Consider the following 22,082-nt stretch of genomic DNA (forward strand, 5'->3'; position numbering starts at 1 on the left):
GCACTACAGACACAATCACCCAGCCTCGGCAGCAGCAAGTAGGTATCCCCTGGCCCTCCAGTCCCAGTCCAACTTCTGGCTGGTTCTATCTCGAAAATCTGTCTGCTTAACGTGGAAAGAGCCGGGGAATGGACATTGTGTTAAATAAAGGCGGCTCTCACCCCAGTAACAACCTCTGCTTCCTCTACTACCCATTTTATGTATATGGCTGTCGGTCATCACCAGAAATTCTGGAAAGATTTTGAGAGGGCATGTTATAGCCATAGCATTGAAGATCCTAATATAATACTGTATTTCACCACACAGGACTGAAGAGAAGCCATTATAGAGACACCTCCAATTTCATTTTCATGTTATCCTATTAGGCCATTGGCAGCTTTTTTCCTCCTCCTAGGATTGCCAGGGAGTCTGTTTATAAAATCATTAGTAAGAAAAATATATACACAGCATTAGCCCTGATATTTTAATGGAAATACCAACCAAGTCAAATTTACATTTCAAATACAAATCACACAGAAAGGTGACTGAGTACAGGTTACCAAACATGAATTAGACCAGAGAACTTGCTATAATACAGGCTGGGTTCAGAGCTTAGAGCTCAGATGTCAGGAGGGAAAAAATGCTGCTTGTGAAAACCCTGGCTATAGGTGAAGCTCTCCCTCCACTCCCTGCCCCTTTTGGTTGCACTGGTGGGTTGGGATTTTCTCCTGAACTAGCCCTGAAACCCTATCCTGACCTGCAAGCAGGTAGGTGCTCTGGACATAACCCTGTGCAGAGACAGCAACAGTTGGGGCCCCAACAGTTCTCCTGCCATAATTCCAAGTCAACATGATCTTTCTTGAGCAGAAGGGAATAGGTGAGTTATTGCTGGGGAAACCTGAAGCTCTTACCCCCCAATCAGTATCACTCTATCCCAAAGTCAGGCACTGCCTCAACTTTAAATCTCCCACAAGGCTCTTTTGCCATTCTACATTTCTGGGTTCAGCATCCCTTCTGTCTCCCCCTGCCTCCCCCAAACAAAAAAGTCTAAAATCAGAAGTCTACCATGTATTTTGAAAAGTCCAGAAGCCAAAAATTTGTGGGCTTTTAGTAGTGGTGGTGGTAGTGATTTTTTAATTAAAAAGCAACAAAACCACACAAAACACTGTTACTTAAAACTATGACTAGGGTGATGGTTGCTGGAAGAAAATCCACCGGAAGTGCAGGCTGACTACATACAAAAATCCTAATCATTCATATTTGTCTGCCAGTTTAAATTTGTTATTAAAAAATATATATATTCCATTTGCAGTTGCTAATGAAATGTACCAAGTCTTCTCTCTCCCAACCCCATTTATGCCACATGCCTTATACACATTTCTTTCAAATACTGGTTTGGTATTTAAGTTGTTCACCTCCATTTCCAATAAGGATAAGTAAAAATATAGAGAAATACGAACTATATAGCTGGACAACTTACCCAAATATAAAATATTTCCAAACAGTTGAAACACGAGGGGGGAAAAACATGTACTAAAAGAATCAAGTATTCTATTCTGAAAATTTTAAATGTTTTGACTTGAAACAAGTGCAAGTGACTGCTATTTAAAGCAAAATCCTGTTTTATACCGTGGATAAGGAATTGAGCCCAAATCCTTGCTTCATAATACTTCTTAGCTGAGGACAAGGGACTTGGGTTGCGAGTTTATTCCTTAAGTAAGAACCAAGCTTTATTTATTTACAAAAAAAAAAAAAGTTGGGGTAAGGGGGAAGACAAGTTTTACACAAAAGTACTACAACGGTAACTCCCTTTGGTAAAAAGTGTAATAAATGTCTTGTACATCTGTTCATAGGTACTAAATCTGAAGCCACATAGAACTATGGTACACAAGAAGCTAGAGCAGTTATGCTAGCACATCAAAGCATATCTTTTAATAAAAAATTGACAGTATGTACATTATTTACAAAAAAGGAAAAACCAAGTTAAAATCGTGTGTGTGTGTGAAAGAGAGAGAGAAGCTGGTGGATGGCACTAGGGTAGACTAATAAAGAAGCAGGTACAAAACAGTTCCACTGGAGCTAAAAAGGACGACTGATTTGAACTTGTTGAGGCTGAGAACCAGAGGAGAGAGTAAAGGGAAGGCAGCAAGGGATTCGTCAGGAATCAAATCCACAAGGTGATCAATCCCAAAGCCAAACTGCAGGTCCCAGATAAAATCTAATGGCTGATCTAGATGTGCTCGAGTGGCCAGGAAAAAAAAATCAAATCCAGTTTTTTTTTTCCCTTTTGTGGGGAGAGGAGAAGAGCAGTGACCATCAGAGTTACAACCCATCTTGAGTGTTGAGTCCTTCCCCAGTCGTTTGTCAATGCACACCCATCTAGTTAAGGTGTGAACAGCACCTGGTTTCCTTATCGAAGGTCAGGTCCCAGGAAATTCCAGTCCTAGCTCTGCTGGTGTGTGCAAGCAAGCTGAGTGTCTCTGTGCTTGCATGGATTTCCTTCCCCTCCAGATAGGATAATATCCAAAACCCCTTGAGGAAAGTTCCAGCTCTGGCTTTATAAGGTACCCATGTTTCTTCCTTGTAGCCCACTTGGTGCCAGGTTGCACCGGCCACACACACATCAGGTGGCCATGTCCCAGAGAGGCCCAGTGAGGCTTGAAAGGCATCTTCCTCATTTCTTCAGTGTGTGTGAGGACACGTGAACCCCACCCCACCCCACACACACCTCCCTCAAGTTGTCTGCTCTGGCCTTACAGTTATGGGGCTTTGAACACTGTGCCGTATTTGACACGGTACTTGTTAATGCTCACAAAGTGCAGGGTCTCTGTGTCACAGGTGGTGGTACAGGGCACCAGGCCCTCCAGCCCCTCACCCATGAGCCACTTGCTGGTCTCTGCTGCCATTTCACGGGGCACATGCTCCTTGGTCCATTTATCTACCCAGGCCTGGAACCTCTGATGTAGCCTCTTGCTTACACGCTCATGGGACTGCAAAACAAGAAAAAAACCAAAACAAAAAAACCCCCATGAACTAGGACCAAAACCAAAACTCTTTGAATACAAAGTCAAATTTTCTCCTAAAGTAGCAATGGAAGGATGGGGGCTCAAGTCTCTGATGATACTACTGGTTAAAAGGCAGGGGGTGGGGGTGGGGTGGGGAGAATAGGAGTCTCTGTTTAAAGAGAATTAAAAATGTTAAGAACATACAGCATGTAAGGAGTCGAAACCCATTAAGCCCCCAAAGAAATGCCAGCACAGAGTCTGGGCAGAACTAGTTCAGTGCTTCTCAATTTTAGCATTCGTACCACCTGGTATACTTGATAAAAATACAGATTTCCTTATTTTCATCAATCTACATTTTAAAATCAGCAACCTGGCTGATTCTAATGTACCCCAAGTGAGATATAAGTTGTGACTGTTGCTTATTAATCCATTTCTTTGAAAGATGGCACAAAGCAGAAGGCTTAAACCCCATTCTCCCTTCACGGTATTACCCCCACCCCACCCAGCAGAGTGCCAGGCACAGAGTGCCAGGCACAGCAGATCTTCAGTGGAGGTTTATGTTCCTACCTATGCATCCTATAAACATTTATATGTGCAAGGCAGAGTAGGGGATAAGGATGAATTAGAGGTTGCCAGCTCTCCAAATAATTTGAATCAGACATACAGACAACACACAGCATCATGAGAGAAGTACATTAAACTGCTCACCCAACATCTCCCACTTGAATGTTTTATTGTCCTTTCCAACTTATCCAGTTCAAAACGGAGTGCTTGATCTGCCCCTCAAACCTTGTAACTCTTCCCTATTAACATATGTATGCCTAACCTTCCCATTTACTCAAGCAAAACAAACAAATCCAAACCACAAAAACCACTAGGCATCATCCTTGATGTTCTCTTCTCCTGTGTCAAATATTGATCTGATCATTACCACATCTTGACAACTGTATTTTCAAATTATATCTCCAGTCTTTCTAATTCTCACAATTCCACTGCCACTCTTCTGCTAGCCTGGGTTACCATCACATCTCATTTGGACAAGAGCAGTCTACTGAGTGGTTCCTGCCTCTCCAGCTTTGTGCCTGCACTCAGTCCCATTCTCCTCACCAAGCCATCTTTGTCAACGATGTCCTAATGTACCTCAAATAAAATCCAAACCATGGCCCATGAGACTAAGTGATGTGGCCTCTGCCCAGCCCTCTAACTTCATGCATCCCACCTTCCTTATGGCTCAAACCACAGTGATGGTTTCATACCAAGTCCTTTTTCCAGTCTTGCACTTGCTTGTTTCCTTTGCCTAGAAAGTCCCAACCCTCAACTCTTCACCAGGCTGGAACTCTGTCATTGTTTAGGCCTTAAGCATCACCTCCTTAGATCTCCCCAACAAAAGCTGGGCCTACACACCAGTTACCCTTGATTACTTCACCTAGTTTCTTTCCTTGGTAGTGAGTATCACACTGCTTTATATGCTGTACTTCATGGTTGTAGTCCAGGGCCTGGCACAACACCTGGTTCATAAGCGCATCAGGAAGCTTTCACAACTGAGACAGTGTATGAAAACAGGCTTCATATAAGCTAACACCACTTGACAATAAATGCAGAGTAGCTTCACTGAAAGGTACCACCTGCTGTATTGTGCCCTCTACATCCAATTCCTCTGTTCAAGTTCTCACTCCTAGTATCTTTGAATGTGACCTTATTTGGAAATAAGGTTGTTGTAGATATAATTAGTTAAGGTGAGGTCATACTGTAGTAGGGTGAACCCATAATGTAGTATGACTGGCATCTTTAAAAGGGGGAAATCTGGACACAGACACACAGGGAGAACTCCATGTGAAGATGAAGGCAGAGATCTTCTAGCCAAGGAATGCCAAAGACTGCCAGCAAACAACCAGAGCCTAGGAGAGGCATGCAATAGATTCTCCCTGATAGCCCTCAGAAGGTTTGAACCCACTTTGCCAACACTTCAATCCTAGACTTCTATCTTCCAAAACACTGAGACAATAAATTTCTGTTTAAGTCACACAGTCCGTGGCACATTATTATGGTTTCTGCAACAACTTAATATACCCGCTTACTCAACAATTCTCAAATCCAAAGTGGCAGTTTTCAAAAAGGAAGAGAAAACACCAGAAGCCTCTGGGGTAGGCTGGTCCTGGTTGGAGGAGGGAGGTTCTCACCTGATGAGCCCGGAGCAGGGCGGTCCTCCGATACATGTAGTCCTCAGACTTGATCACATATACCATCTTGTATGAGTTCAGCTTGAACCTACACTCCAGCTTATCCAGGCTATCCACATTCTCCATGTTCTTCTTGCTGTTTCCTTCCTTCCCTTCCTTTTCCTGCTGTTCTCGACCACGCTGACACTTCCGGATTCGCCGCAGGTTTCTACAAAGCAGAAAGCCCTGCAGGATAAGAGCTCATCCAGACAGACTCTCCCCCAAAGTTTTCCTTATTATATGCCTTCACAGCACTCGCCATAATTTTAGCTGCATACATATAAAAAGTGTCTAATGGTATTATTCTAAAAAAACTTTTTCAACTGCATAGACACATCGAATAAAAAATAGAAATCTTCAACCATCCTCTACCCCCAATTCTTCAAATTCCACTTGCCTTGGCAAAGGTGGCTGGCCATTGTTAGCAGTTTTGATTTAAAACCTCTAGGCCTGCCAAAATTAAAATATGTAATCACTCGTTATAGTTCTGCTTTTGTTTTTTTAAGACTAACCAGATCACACTATAAATATTCTATTATCCTCAACTTTTCACTTAATTTCATGAAGACTTTTTCATTTCAATTCACATAGATTTGTCTCATTCCCTTAACGGCTGCAGAGGAATGTACCTAAATTTAACCATCCCTTTACAGAAATCAACCAGAGTTCCTCATCTGAACAAGAACACAGAAAATGATTTAAATGCTTATTTTTTCAATTATTCCAAAAAATTATACATAACTAATGCTATTCTACATATATAAGAAAGAAAATCATTCCCATCAATGGATGCCTTTGGGTATTTAGAGTTTAATTATCTCCAATAATAAGCAGAGAAAGGTTGTTAACTATACAATTATATTGTTTCCAATACTTTGCTATCAAAACCACTGCTTCAGTGAGTATCCTTGTATACACGTATTTCTTTAAGACAGCCCTTCTTTGGTCCAAGGACCATTGGCAGTTCCAAGACCCTTTTCAGGAGGTCTGTGAGATCAAAACTACTTTCATAATAACACTAAATCATTACCTGCCCCCCCGCCAACTGCGCTAACATTTGCACTGCAGTGCAAAAGTAATGGTGAATAAAAATGCTGGTGGTGGCACCAAACTGTCTTTAGAAGTCTTTGTATTTTTCTCTGGCCATGCACTGGCAATTAACAAGAAAGCTGGTTTCACAAAAGACTGTTCTTGATGAAGCAAAAATATTTTAAAATTAAATCCCAGCCCCTTAGTTCACATTGTTATAATATGCTATGTGGTAAAATGGGAACTACACATGAAACACTGTCGTGTACTGAAGTACAATGGAATCCTTGAAGAAAAGCACTTCACCACTGCTTGAGTTGCAAATGGATCACCAACTTTACCTGAAAGAACAACTGACTAGCCAGCCTGGGGTATTTGATCCATTTTTTCTCAAAAATGAACAAGAGAGCGTGGCACTTTAAGGAAAACAACTGCGCATATTTATTACCAAAATAAGATTTAAGCTCACAAGTAAAACTTTTAGTTTTGGTAAATGAGCACTTGCCACCATGAGCAAAGAGCTTCTCACTATTTAAAGATGTATTTGATGAGGTTGATGGTGATGTTAATAAATGGATGTTGTAAAATGAAAATGTGTAAACACCTGATAGGTCTGCATAACTTAGTAAATTAATATTTTCTGAATAACCAACTACATGAAGTTGCATGAAAGAAAGATTTATTCAAAGTACAAGAAAAACCAAAGGATTTTGATATAACTGTATGAAAAGCTCATAGGTATTTTCACTGATACTGCCACTAACCTTTAAGAAACTACCACTTGAAGAGTTTTATTATCATATCAAATAATATCCACAAGTATCTAAAAGGATATGAAAATAATTCTTTTTCTAGCTACACATTTGAGTAAGGCCAGATTTTCTTCACATTTTTCAACCAAACAACACAGCGCAATAAATTGAACATAGAAGCAGATAGGAGAATCCAGCTGTTCTTCTATTAAGCAATGCCATGTAATGCAATGCCATTCTTCACTAATTTTTGTTTTGAAATAGCTTTCATTAATATATTATTTATGATAACATATAATGGGTTTAGTATTGTTACTTTTAAAATGAATTCATAAACATTTTAAACATTTCTCAGTTTTAATTTCTAATGTGGTAAATATTACTAGATATAATCCATATAAGCAAAAGCTTTTAGAGGTACTTAATCTCTAAGACCAAAGGGGTCTCAAGGCCAAAAAGACTGAGAACTTTAGCTATAAGGCAGATGACTAGAAACCAAACTTCTACGGTAAAGGTCCCATACATTAATGGCCCTGACCCCAGAATAATTATATCAATTTATATCTTTCCCCACATAATATGAAAGTGCCTCCCTTCCCTGCACCGTCTACAACACAGATTATGAATATTTTAAAAACTTTGCCGATCTGGTGAGAAACACATGATATATGTTTACCGTACTGTTTCAAAAGCATAGAGATTAAGTCTGTTTTGTTGCGCAGCCTTGCACAGAGCAGCTGCTCGACATCTGCTCAATGAATCAAGGAATAGAAGAATCTGGCAAAACCTGGTGGCAGAAGGATCTGCTCACACTCTTTTCATGTTCTGATTAGGACTAAGTCTAACAAAACTGGGGTAATACCTTTCTGGAAATGTAAGGCATACGATTTTAATTCCAAACTTTTGGGAAGGAAGAAAGCCACTCTACTATAGCAAAACCAATTTTCTATTCCTGAAATGCTTTTTCAACCTCAGAGAACCAGCATTACAATCTACCCATATATGGGGGTGGGGGAAATTGAAAAGATCCTCTGAAGAGAGTTAATGGAGCAAGCCTAAGACTGCTATCCTTTGGAAGGCCTGCTTACAAGGCTGTCCCTTGGCTGGGTTCTGGGATCTTGGATTTTGGGAGTTTCTACCATTCCCTAAATGGTAAGTGGCTCACTGTATGTAAAATATTTGAACAAAATTTATGATTTATGCTGAAAAAATGTGCTTTTCTTCTGGAAGTCTTGAATTTTGGTACATACTAAGGTAGAGGGTACCTATATGACTAGCACCTAATAAAAAACCCTGGCACTGAAACGTTATAAAACTCTGCTCCAATGGAACAGATGAAGAAGATAGTCAAAAGCTTAAGAGGTAAGTGAAAGAGTCTCTAATGAACTTCTCTGGTGAACAGCATTTCAAATGTATTGTCATCATGTATTGCTAGAGGAATTAAGAATGTCCTGTGTGACGAGGACTCCTAGAAGCTTGTGCCTGGTTTCCTCTGACTTTGCCATAGGTGCCTTTTCCCCTTGCTGATTTAGCTTTCTATCCTTCCACTCATTCCCATCCAACATAAGGGAAGCTACTGTTGATTCTTTAAAACTCACTTTCCTGATGCTTTGGCGTGAGATCCAGGTTAAGCTCCTGGTGTAACAGTGACACAAACCTTGACTGGTGTCCTCAGCAGACAGAACAATGATCAGAGTAAGTGAAAACCAAGAATGTGAGTCATTCAGCTCTCCATTTCTTAACCATGCGCAAGTATATACTGCTGATCTGGACTTGGTTCACTTACCTTGGAAGAAATACTGGTTTCCGTGCCAGATGCTCACGAAGCTCAGGAGAGGTAGTATCAGAATTCATATATCGTTCCACATAGTCTGACCAGCGCTAGGATTATAAACACAAAATAGGGGTGGGAAGAGAGCACAAAAACTGAATTCCATCCTCATCAGGCAGTCTAGCAAATTCTGTGACTAATATCTGAAATCTCTAAAATTTCAAGATAAAAAAATCTCTTTCCATAATGACATGCTTGTAACTTGGTATCGAAACAGTTTAAAAATTGTTAGACAGCAAACCTCAGAGTTTCTCTGAGATACTTAAGTTACCAGAAGTCATGCATGTATATAAACTGGCTCACTGACAAGTTTTCTTTCCCCAGAGCATTTGTTAAAGAATAAAATGAGTCACAAATGTTTGAAAATCAGTATCTCTCCCATTAAAATCTGGATTTCTGGCATCTTTTAAAAAAATTTAAAGATTTGGCAACCGTGAGCCAATATTCCTACAAAATAACCACCTCTCTTCCATATCATCCCAACTTTATACATGTGGCTTGCATCTCTCATTACCAGTTACACCCAGCTAGGATAATCAATTCACCCTGTCTATTCTGTGGGATTGTGAACTCATGGCTTCATTCATCTCAATAAAAAGTAAACATGACATAAAGAGCCAAGATGATATCGGGCAGATGGCACCTTCTATTCAGGCAGAAGATATGGCTGGAATGACCTGTACTTTAAGCGTCAGGTCCAGACCCTTAAACAGGCCTAAGGCTGGTGGTCTTGGCCTTCTAGAAGACAGTCCATGGGCAGACCCCAAGGACATGACAGCTCTCTCAGCCCAGTTTATGCATTATACTTGTCCATACCTCTGCTTCTACAGGGTCGTCCGAGTTCTCCTCTTCTGTGTCCAAAAGTTCAATGGTCAGCTGAACCTGGCCTTGGCTCTGAATGAACATAAGCTGCAAATAAGAAACCTGAGTGTAAACAAAAGACCACCTCCAAAGCTATAACCTAGCTTCTCAAAGGTTGGGAGTTGGGGAGGCAACGACATTATAAAACTCTGCTCCAATGGAACAGATGAAGAAGATAGTCAAAAGCTTAAGAGGTAAGTGATAAAGGCAAAAGTTTTATCTTGCTATCAGCAAAACATGTTAGAGCAAAAAGCATCATTTTATGTTTCATACTTCTTAAATTAGCTAAAACAATAATCAATGTCAGTGAGAGTGCTTTAAAAGTAGTTTGTTCATTAGAAAGAAATATAGCAAAGCCAGAACCGTAAAATGTCAATGCCCTTTCACTTGATAATTCCATTTCTAGGATTTAATACAAAGATGTAAGCAAGTCTACAATATTTTTCTTTAAAAAAAAAAAAAAAAGGAATCTTCTCAGACCAAAGTGAAGTGGAAAACATCAACAGAGAGCAGCAACCACATTTCCACTGTAATAAAGACTACCCAAGGTGTCACACCATGAGGTAAGGAACACACAACGTCGACATATTAAGAAGTGATCTGCTGTAATGTATTGGTCACAAGAGCTATCAAATAGTGATGGCACATGGATCTCCTCTTTCAGAACCCTGGGATTCTCAATGCCCTTATTCTAAGGGCTTGCTGCAGACAAGATCGGTACTCGAATGACAAAAAAGAAGAGAAGAGCTTAGAAAGAAAACTGAGAATCATTTATTTCAACCTCCTTGGTTTACACAGGGGAAAACCTAAAATTCATAGAGTTCTGATTTCTCAATGGCACATAGCTAGAGAAAGGGCACCAGAAGCCAGTTATGGTTCTCAGTGTTCTTCTGGAGAAGTTTTAAAAATTCCTATCTGCTAGTAAAATTCAAAATACGACAAGAATGTAATACACACAAATGCAAACATAGTTACTTCCCAAATAGATTTGAAAAGAAGTGCCCATAGAAGTTTGCTAAAATTCCCCTGCCTAGGATAATCTAGAGTGTCTAGATTATTCCTATTGCTCTAAGGAAATCACCCTTCAAAGTGATATTGAGTAGACAGTCTACTCTGTCCATACCTAAACCCAAACTCGGTTTCACCCCAACAGGCGCCTACACCTGTCACCTGTCTTGTTAAGCCATTTACCATGTGTTCACCAAATTCTTTCACTTCGATAACTACTCTCCAAGTCCTGACTAGATTCATTAGTAGACTGCCAATATCCATCACCCAAATTTGGTAATTGCCTACAGTAGTAAACAACCCTCTGGTTCCTCCACTCCTCCTTATTCAGTGCTATACCAAACTGACCTTCCTAAAATCTCAAATCCAGTGGATATTTAGTCCCTAATAATGCCTCGCTGCTCACCAACCACTAAAAAATTCAAACCATTTACTATCATTTGCCCCCCCCCCCCGCTTCTACACACCTTCCCCACCAATATCTTGTACTTCATTCACTCAACCCATAGTTACTGAATGTCCATTATTTATCAGGCAGGAGCATGCTCAGAAGAGAATATGGTTTCTTGTTTGGAGAAGCTCAATTTAGTAAAAGAAACAGGAATATAAACAGCTATATTTATATTACATTTAAGTAACTACGAAGGTACTATTTCAGTGAGTTGAGAAAGAACTGACTTCACTAGAGAGAGACACTCAGCTAGGCACTAAAGGATATAGGGGAAGATAAATCAATTTCTGAGAGATTATGAAAAAGTATTTTAATAAGTATATGAAAAGTACCACCCCCTCAAAAAACAGGAGAAATATATGAATAAACAATACAAATACGGGAAAAAGGGGAACAGCGTAAGACAGAGAAATGCAAATTTAAATAACATTAATTTTCTAACCATCTAACTGGCAAAAATAAAGAAGTCTGGTAATATCAAGTGACTAAGGATGAAGAAATAAATGCTCTTATCAAAGTGTACACTGGTACAGCCTAACATTTTGGAGTGAAATGGCAATACCCATCAAAATTAAAAATTCAAAATATGCATACCCTTTGACCAAGTAATTTTACTTGTCTCTACCCTAGACAAATACTAACATATGTGCATAAGGACAAGAAAATGCTGTTCAATGTAGCACTATCTGAGGTAGTAAAAAATGGAAATAGTTTAAATGTTCACCTATAGGGGAATGATTTTTTAAAAAATATGATACATTCATATTATTAAGTATGACACGGCGGTTGAAAAAAATGAGCCGGATCTATACAAACCTAAATAGAGCAATTCTAAGACATATTAAGTGAAAAAAGATATAGCATACACAGTCTATTATTAGTTCTACATACACATACATACGTATGTAAACACACAGAAAAGGGTCTGAATGGACATAAAGAGAACTAAACATACCTCATTTTTAAAAAGGAGTGTAGAATGTGCACAGGAAAAATAAACGGAGAGGAGGCTAGAGCTGGAGAGGTGGCAGGGGATTTGAAGGGATGCTTATGTTTAGCTTAGTGCTAATACTATTAAATTTTATTCTCTATGTAAACATTTTAATGAAGAGGATCACTGTGGTGACACTATTTTCCTAGTTACTAAGCCATTGTTCCTGCTATTCCCTCTGCCACTCTGACAACTATTCTTATCTATGAGTAAGTCTATCCATTTCTTCAGACCCTATCCACACAATTTAATACACTGTTAATTCATTGTGGGCAGGGATGGTAATTGTTTACCACTGAAACTAAATGCACAGTAAATTCATAATAAACACTTATAGATTTAAAACCCTGAAAAGCTTAGGAAACCTCTTCAGTAGTGAGAAAGTCCTCAGGTAGCAGAACATCAGATCTGAGGACTGAATTAAAAAAACTCATTTCCAGTTCTTTGATTCTAAATTAAGCAAATATTAAAGGTGATGGATTAGAAACTAAAGAAATGGCTAAAAGTAGAAGCAGACAACTAAGTGAATAATTTGGGGTCACATCATTAAAGTACATGGAACATACCCAACAAGGTCGAACTTTCACTTAGCTTTATTTTAGCTCTCTCTGCTTGGCCAATTACAAACTTTATTCTGGGCCACCTGAACCTGCCCTTCTTGTGTCAATACATACAGGATTTGTTTAACTATACACATTTACTACATAGCTGCAATCATAATACACATACTTTTGTATCCTTTTATTTATTTCAATATTTTTATAATTTATAATTAACTTCTAAGGGCTGCAGAATATGCCACTTGGTATTCACACAGTAGACTACCATTAACTACTCCTAAATGGATTGGACATCTTGGTTTTTCTAATGATATGCTTTTCTCATTAGCTATTACAATGGTGGAAAACTGGAAACAATCCAGATATTAAACGAGAGGCGTAATTCTCTACAAAATTAGGTATCAAATAGTCACAAAAAGATAAAGACTCAGAAGTGTTGCTAATTGAGCAAAATAAGTTACAGAACATGTGCCTAGTATTAATTATCTCTTTCAAAATATATGCAAACATAGAAAAATCTGCAAATATCATCAGTGATTACTTCTGGGAAGAACTGTAGGTAATTTTTCTTTTCTCTGTATTTCCTATCTTTTCTACAATGATCAAGGATTACACTTAATAAACATTTTTAAATAATGTACTTACAAAGCACTATCACATAAAAAATATTTGAAGAAATAAAGCAAAATACAAAATGGTAAAAATCATATATAACAACTAATGTTTTTAAAAGCAAGGAAGTAACAGGCTGTCATGGGGAGACTTTACTTCCACTTTCCCATGTTCTTGTATTTCCTCCAATGAGCTCACAGAACTCAAAGGTGTTCCAGGAGTGGAATCACTGGTACTGCTTTGACTTCTGGTGAAGACATTTCCAACAACTTAAACTTGTCACCAGCACAGTCCCTGGCTACATGAGTAACTCTCACCTTAAAGCAGTTCTCATCTGACATGAGCTGCTCGGCCTTTCGCTGATATGCTGACTCTAGGAGACTCCTCGAAGTCTGCGTGTTCAGCTGGCCTCCAGTGGCCCCATTATTGTTTTCTGCCAGGTAAAGGTCAGTCACCTGTACACAGATCTCATCACTCACAATGTGCTGCAGCTGGAATCAAGCAAAAGCAAGTCATTAGTGAACCAAGAAACCACTTCTCTCTGTCACACAATCAACCTTTTCTTGATAGTTCCAGTCAATAAGCTCAAAAGAGGCTTTTCTAGGTTGGTAATTTTTAAAAATCACTCAAAACCACTATTTTATTTTCTGGGAGAAAAACTAAGCCAAAATCTTCAATTGCTTTAAAAGCAAAACCATAGGCAACTCAGGTTAATATTCTAAAGGAACTTAAAAAGATTTTTTTTTTTACATTAAAGAAAATTTCCATGGCTTCCTATTTATATGGCACTTCTTTACTATTTACAATTTGCTTTCACACATTTTCTCATTTGATCCACACAACTACTCTGGGAAAAGACTGGAGAGGGGTGTTGTGTTATATGAGACAAACTTACATGTTAAATGAGAAAACTCACTGTGTGCCAAAGTGAGGAGAGGAGCCTTAGAGTGGGACCCATGTCTATATTCACAGCCCTAGTACAAAGTCTGAAACTCACTAGGCATTCAAGAAAGTGTTGCTGAAGTAATTGCCCAGGGGTACTCAGGTGAAGGAACAGAATTAGGACTAACATTCAAGCTTCCTGACCCCTAGGCCAATGTTCTAACATACCACCTATTTTCCTACAACTGATACAAAGTACAGTACTTAAATTGTATGCAATGTTAATTAACTCATTTTCAGTACAGGTCAATCACGACTGACTACTGGTAACTTTTACGACTATCTTATCAAACTGATGACTAGATAGTTAAATTAGAATTCCCACTACCATGGATCATGACAATATTTCTATTGTGAAATAAAAATTCCCACAAATGAAAATACCCATCATAATGCCAGTGTAAAAAAATAGGCACAAGAAACAAGTAAAAAGTTCACTGTAATATCAATGTCTATTTTACTTTAAAATTCTCATAACCACTAAGCCATTCTATTTTTAGAAGATATGTTCTTTCTGAAGTGATAGTAATTATGAAAATTACTTACTTTTAATGTTTAAAAAGTCTTAAATGACAAGTATGTGTATTTGTAGATAAATGGACACAATGCAAGGTCGGGGTGAGTGATCTGATGGTACTAAGAAGGCAGCAACTGGAGGTGGTTAAATAAATTATAACTAGTCTAGACCATGGATTCTATTAGACCATTAAATAATGCTTGTAGCTTGCTAAGGTAGAGAAAAGCTTATGATACAGTGTTTCAAAGAGAAAAAAAAGTAGTGTAAAGAAAGTATATCCAGGATGTGGTTCCATAGTGTAGCAGTCAGCACATCCACTTTACATGCAGAAGTTCCTGGGTTTGCGCCCCAGTGGAGCCATGGTCCATGGTCTACAGCCATGCCGCCCTGAACAAGCCTGATGTCTGATCTCGGAATCTAAACAGGGTTGGGCCTGGTTAGTACTTGGATGGGAGACCACCTAGGAAGACCAGGTGATGTAGGCATAAATAATATATATATATGTATTTTTTTTAAAAAAAGTATATCCAAAGCATGGTTTCTACCATGCAGATAGATATTTGTGCTTTGTACCTTCTTAATGAAATAGACCAGGCCACTGACTCACTACCCATACCTTCTTCTTGGACAACTAGCCCCTTCTAGAGTCTTTGGAAAGGGGAGCACTGTAACCCAGGGACAACTACGCAACTCCATCCCCAAGCTAGGCTGGTCAGATTCTTGCTCCTGCTAATTTGAAATGACACAATGAGTGTGTCTGGTAGACAGGAGAGAATCTGGATGGAAAGATCAGCTGATGTTGGAGCCAGAGGCACTGCCATGGCAAGCCAAAGCCTTGGGAGGCTGGAAAAGCCTTGAGTATGTGCCAGATGTCTGTCTGTATAGAGAAGTATGAAAATGGAGCAGATGTCCAGAAGGAAGGCATGCAAGCAAGGAAAAAAAAATGTCCCAGGTCCAATCCCTATGAGATCAGGCCATATTTTGGGTTCTGAACTAGATCTGTGAGATCGCCTATTATATTTTTAAGATAAATCCCTCTTAAACTATTCTGGAAATGGTTAAAATAAATGTACGGCTTGACCTTAAATTATATGTTCTACCTCTAGTCAGCAATGAACTCTTGGAAAACACCAACTGAGATGAGGCGGAAGAGAAGAGACATGCCTCCAATTGAGGGGTTAAGATGAGAATCATGAACATACGTTTTAAAAAATACTGAATTTGGTTTTCTGGATAAAACTTGTTTCCTTAGAAAAATGACTGGACATTACTATTATTGACTAAAATCATAACCAGCTGCTTCTAGTAAATGATTATATCTATTGTTTCAAAAACAAACCTCAGTTTATAAAAAGTTACTTTTATTGAATTTATAAAGTTGTTGTGTGGGCAGTATGAAAGATTTTACTTCTAGCTGTAGCAGCAGCAAACCTGTAATCAGAAATTAAGCAGACAGCAACTTTCAGGGGATGTTAATAGGAATTAGTCTCTCAAAAATTATGACCCCAGCTAATTGTATTCATACGATGATTTCTGTCAGTCACCACACAGATCCCTCAACAAAAGGCCTAATAAACCCTTCAACTTTCAAGGAAAACACTGCCTGACAACCTATATGAAAATGCCAAAATTCAGTTATGTGATGTGTTCTTCCTTGACTGAGTAGGTCCTGTGAAAAGGATACAGAGCCATGCATCCTTTCAAATTTAAGACAAAAGCATGGGTTCTCTGAAAAGGATTCAATATTTACCCAAGAGAGCACTGAGTAACAAGGTTTTCTTTCCAGTGTAGACTCCAGAATTAGATTTTTTTTTTCGAACAAGTTTTCACTTTAAAGATAGTGCATCAACAACAGACTCCCTTTGGGAGTTCAGAACTCAAGGCAAAGAAGTGGAAACTTATTTGCTGCATGCTGTTTACTATAAAATTATCATTGCTGTAGAGAACAACAGATTCACAAACTCCCAGGGTGCCACAGGAGTAAACCACAAAACCAAACACAAACCTAACTCAGAGGGAACCTCAGATACTGAGGTGGGCAGTAAAAAAGAAGGTATATAAAACCTCCTATAAAAAGCTCTTCAAATATTAAATGAGGAAAATACACAGAATTATCAACACCAACTAAAGAGAAAATGTTACCCGCTGATACCTCGCCCCTGACAGATGAGAGAAGAGCTAGGCCATTAGGGCAGAGAGAGAGAGCGGGGTCAGAACCAATGCTGACTCTAGAGGTGGGCAGTAAGAAAAGAGTAAAATATCAGGTCTGAGGTAGGAACATCCAACTGTGAGGGCACACTAAGCAAAGCAGAGGAGTCAACCATGTGGCTGAAATACTGCCACTTTGTTAACAGGAGAAATCTGACATCACATTAACTCCCCACTCTCCAGTCATTCATAAACATTGGTATAAACCTTTTCTCTTGCCTGGTCCATCTTTAGGGAAGAACATCTTCCCTGACCAACCCTAGCCCTCACCTGTCTGACAATGCTCTGGATTAGTTTGTCCATGGTGAAGGCAATGTAGGCATGAATGGTGAACATCTCTCGTAGAGAATCTTCGTACTGTGATGAATCTATGTTGCCATCCAGCAGGCTCCGCACCATATCCAGGAAAGCTGGGTAATAATCTTCTACGTCAACATCCACTGTGGGAGAGATGGGACAGGTGAGGCTTTACCCTGCTAGGAAAAGATCAGGAGAGCGGGCAGGGCAAGTCCCACAATTGCTCTAGGCCTAGGTACTCAAAACATATCCATGCAATCTGCTACAGACACACAAAATCTGACAGGTGGCTATAATCACCAGCGCTGTCTATCAAAGGAGAATGACTCTGCAATTTACCAGCAGCTTCCACTACTCTGACCATGCCAGAAAGACATTTGACAGGTCTGCTGGGCTCTGCATGATAAGAAAAGAAAACATCCCAGGGAAAAAGTTTCTTCAAAGAGTTGCTGGCTCCTCTGCTGAGAGAGGAACTTGCTCTTCTGGACTGCATAGAGCATTCCTTATATGAGTCACTTATTCACAAAGCTATTTCGATAAAGCATGGAGTGCACATGAGGAAGAGGCAGACAAGAGTCACACTCTAGCACTGGGAAATCTTTTGGGAACAGAAAAACAGGCATGCAAATTAAATATTCTATGAATAATGAAGTCACCTGCATTTGTCAGTGCTTTTGTTTAAAAATGGATTCCAACTTGTACTCCATAAACTGCACGAAGTGATTTGTACTTGCTGCACATAAATCACTTCTGCCACCAGCTAGAATCTTATCAGTTGATATGGAGATGTTGGCAATTAGCAAACGGTGAAAGGACTCTGCTTTTTACTTAACTAAAATAAGACCCATTTACATATGACTCAAAAACAGGCATATCTGATTTCATTAGCAATCAAGACAGTGGCATGAGGGGGTGAATCTGGAGTACTGGTTACGTTGTTTCTCAACTCAGGTATTGGTTACTTGTAAAAATTCACTGAGCTATACAATTCAGATTTGTGTACTTTTCAGTCTATGTATTGTACTTTAATAAAAAGTTCATCAAAATGAAAAAGTTACAAAAGGAACTTTGTCACTGACATTTGGTTACCAGTATGTAAAGTTTGTAGAGTCAAAGAGGCTGAGAGAAAAAGCTGAGTCCATATTTGTTTATTTGAAGTGTGATGGACTCATTCAAGACACACAAAATAGGACAATTGTTTAAAAGAAGCAACTGGCTTGAATTTCATCAGCGAATATCACCTTGTTCAGAGCCACAGCATAGGCATGGTCTGCATAAGTACTGCGAAAAATTGCTGTTATGCCAGAATAAAGCTATGAGTGGAAACCAGACTTGTGCACACGCTATGATCAGGGTTGAGGCTGGCATTATCACTCAAGGCCAAACTACGTAAGCCTCAAACCAGGGTTAAGTCAGTGGTCAAGCCAGGATTAGGCCGTTTTCTCTCTTCTTTCTACCCAAGCAGATGGAATCGCCACACTGAGGTCCAAAAGTTGTCTCTCTCAAGCCAGGATTAATAGAGATAAAAGCTTTTAGAATTAATTCCCAGCGTCATCATCTCTTCAACAGATAGGCGGCTAGGGCCACACATGAGCTTCTTATATTAGCAACAGTTAAACAAAATAAAATTAAAAAAGGTAATTTACTTCAAGAGCACAGAAGAAAGGCTTCATGAAAGTTTTTTTCATGAAAAAACTCAGCTTAAATATCCAATTTATGAACTGAACAGTTATCTACAAATAGGTGACATAAAAAACATGCGGTTCCTAACCCCCAATTTTTTCTTTCCTGAGTTCTCTATCTTCATTAATACTCTGCCTATTCTGCTGTCTCACACAATCTCTTGGGTTCCAATCTCCTTTCCATAGCCCATATTTATTATGAATAAGCCATGAACCCTGCTGGTTAAAGAGAAGTTCTGCACAAACACGTCAGAAAATTCACGTCTTAGGCATGAACACTAGGAATTTATGTTCTGTCATGGAGTGAACCAACTATGCCATTTTAGTACCTTTCCGTCCTTTGAAACACTCTGCAATAACCCAGATATCTGCCATCTGGGAAACTGATGGCAACTGACACCCCCTTCCCTGGTGTCCACAGTACCAGCCATCGAGTGTCCACGATCCAAGCACTGCATAGGTGGTTTGCATTATTTTCTGCAATTTTCCCAACCACCCCACAAGGTAACAAGTAGCACTTCCATTTTGCAGGTAAACTGGTTCTGAGACTAAGTAAATCATATAACCAGTAAGTTTTCGAGCTAGAATTTGAACCCCTCTAAGGCCTGCTCGTGTTCCATGTATAAAAGAAAGCAGTCCCGAGTCTACCTAGGTATTGAGGCCCTGAACCTCTCACATTCTCTGTAAACCAACAGTCTAGGCACTCACTAGGTTCTTTGAGACGCAGCTGGATGGCAGGGCTGTCGCTTTTGTCTCGCTTTATGCCCAGCACTTCCCGTTCCCACTCTCTCTCTCGGTTTTCTTCTTCAATTTGCCGTTCTGCTTGAGAACAAATCCGCAGCAGCCTCAAGCAGAGAATCTGGTGCAGTCGCATAAAAATATACCAGTTGTTATTAACATAGAAGAGATTATATACTTCATCCATCCCTCTTAACTTTTGCGCTGTTGTGTTACTGAACAGTAGCTTTGACTTAGGGGGACTGCCCCCAACACCATTGTGCTTCTTAGCTGCTCCTGTGGCTTCGTCTACATCCATCTCTTCTTCTTCCTCTTCTTCCACATCCGAGAGATCACCCCTTTGAGCAAAGAGCAGATCTGGAATGAAATGATGCATTATTTGCTTGATTTTATATTTGTCCTCCTTCTGAATGCCCGTCTGCCTCTTCACATGGTGGATAATCAGAGCAGCGGCATCTTCCAGGATCTGTTTGTCTTCATAGGCAAGCGAGAGGTGTGGGCCGACAGGTACACCAGCATTTTCTTCCGTAGCCTGCTCTTGCCTCTAACAGAAGAGACACACAAAGTATTAAGTAACATATCTAGAGCAACAATAAACAGACCTATGAGACTACATCATCAGTACATTCCATTATTAACCATACTGGCTATTATTTTCTAATCCAAAACTTTAGGGAACAGTAAGGTAATGTGGAAGATGTGGTCTGATCCCAAAATACTGGTAACCTTCTAGACTTTGAAGACTTAGAGGGGACAATGGGACAGAATTGGGACCATCTTTTAAAATTGTGAATTAGTATTTATGGAGGATACAATATGAAGTCTAGATTTAAAGTACTTCTGGGGTAGGAGTGCAGAAGATGTTAGATGTGACAACACTGGCAAAACAGAGATGATTATTTATGTTTATATAAGAGCTCATTTTACTATTTTCCCCTCTTTTGTGTATAGTTGACATTTTCACAATAAAAAGTTTTTTTTTAATTCAAGATCACACCACTTCTAGGAATTCTCAGTCGCACAGCATTTACGTTTTTATCCATGTGAGCTTGAAGAAAACAAGATTAATATCTTATTCATCTCTGTATCCTAGCTCCCATACTAAATACATAATCCTCGTAAGTATGCTGAATAAACGAGGATTAAAAAGTTTGGAGATGAGTGATAAGTGTTTAAGTTGTGGAAAGTTGAGACAGGCTTTACAAACAAATACAAGGTACTGTCTGAGGGAAATATATGGAGAGAGAAGCAGGAGAGGGAGGCACTGGGCATAAACTGAAACCAGGATGGTAAATTGGGAAACCAGTAAAGCACCTTAGGTATAAAGGTGAGGTTTAGGTTTAAAATGGTAGAACCAGGAACTGAAGTCTATGACAGTTGTGCAGCAAGAATCAACAAGTCTTAGAGGGTCTCACTTTCATATAACAAAAGTAATTTCCAGGAATTAAAGCTATGCTGAATACATAGATTGGAGTCTTCTCACAGACACAGAAATCTCCAGCTCACCTCATCATAAATACTCTCAATCTCATTGAGTAAGCTCTTAGACCTCAGGACCTTGGTGTCGTTCTGTTTAAAGTTGATGCCCTGGTGGTCCAGAGACTTCAAGTAGTATTTCTCATTTTGCTCTCTCCACACCTTGTTAAAGCCCCTCTGAGCTTCTCGCCATTCTTCTTCTTTCATCTTCAACCTAGTGTGGTTTGGAGGAGGGGTGAAAACAACAAGACATGGGAATTATAAGGTGAGGAGTCAAACTCCTTGGACTGGAGTCCTGGTTCTGCCACACTAGTCATGTAAGAATATCACCTTACCAGTGAAATCGAGATAACAGCACCTACTCTCCTAAGAGTTTAGAAGTGAGAAATGTTACACTTACTTTATTTCAAAAGTCAAGATATAACAGGCCCGTCAAAATTATTGGCAACTTGAGATAAATGTTATTCAAAGCAGTCTTTAACTCTGTTACATGGGGAAATTATTCATTCAGGACTTATTTTAAGGAAGTAATTTGTCCCAAAGTCAGAAATCCTACTTATTTCTCAAACAGCATTCCACAGAGTATCATTGAAAAGGGGGTTTTCTTCCTTGGCCAGCTAAAACAAAGTTAAATAAGTTTCTTTGCTACAGGACTAAGAATGTTTACTACGCTAATGTAAATGCAAAAGTCCAAGGGCAGAGGATCTGTACAGTAATGTTCCTTTGAACAGTTTGGGAAGTTCTGATGAGAACAACTGATACTAACCCTTCAGAAGAGGAGAGTTAAATCAAAATCAGCATGAAAACTGACATCTCAAAGCCAAGTTAAATGCTACCGGCATAAAGAGGAATAACCTGTGCCAGCACCTGACAGGAAGACTAGAGAAGAACAATAAAATCAGGGCAACTATGAACTGTACAGCA

At 39.3% G+C, this 22,082-nt stretch overlaps 1 protein-coding gene and 1 pseudogene across 3 annotated transcripts in view; one reads left to right on the forward strand and one right to left on the reverse strand.

Moving 5' to 3' along the window:
- Nucleotides 1-449: 449 nt before the first annotated feature.
- SIN3A (SIN3 transcription regulator family member A) overlaps nucleotides 450-22,082 on the reverse strand; it is a 56,332-nt gene continuing 34,699 nt past the window's right edge. For all 3 annotated transcript variants that reach the window (XM_011382116.2, XM_011382115.2, XM_023524402.1), the window contains exons 14-21: nucleotides 21,189-21,372; nucleotides 19,653-20,226; nucleotides 17,236-17,405; nucleotides 13,616-13,789; nucleotides 9,632-9,724; nucleotides 8,771-8,865; nucleotides 5,165-5,372; nucleotides 450-2,969 (exon numbers count right to left, since the gene is read on the reverse strand). In XM_011382116.2, the coding sequence (XP_011380418.1) occupies nucleotides 2,739-2,969; nucleotides 5,165-5,372; nucleotides 8,771-8,865; nucleotides 9,632-9,724; nucleotides 13,616-13,789; nucleotides 17,236-17,405; nucleotides 19,653-20,226; nucleotides 21,189-21,372 (1,729 nt within the window). In that variant the 3' untranslated portion in view covers nucleotides 450-2,738. The remainder of the gene's footprint in view (nucleotides 2,970-5,164; nucleotides 5,373-8,770; nucleotides 8,866-9,631; nucleotides 9,725-13,615; nucleotides 13,790-17,235; nucleotides 17,406-19,652; nucleotides 20,227-21,188; nucleotides 21,373-22,082) is intronic.
- LOC111732476 lies at nucleotides 15,127-15,242 on the forward strand (annotated as a pseudogene).

The sequence above is a fragment of the Pteropus vampyrus genome, unplaced genomic scaffold (genome assembly GCF_000151845.1).
Source record: "Pteropus vampyrus isolate Shadow unplaced genomic scaffold, Pvam_2.0 Scaffold462, whole genome shotgun sequence".
Classification (NCBI taxonomy): Eukaryota; Metazoa; Chordata; class Mammalia; order Chiroptera; family Pteropodidae; genus Pteropus; species Pteropus vampyrus.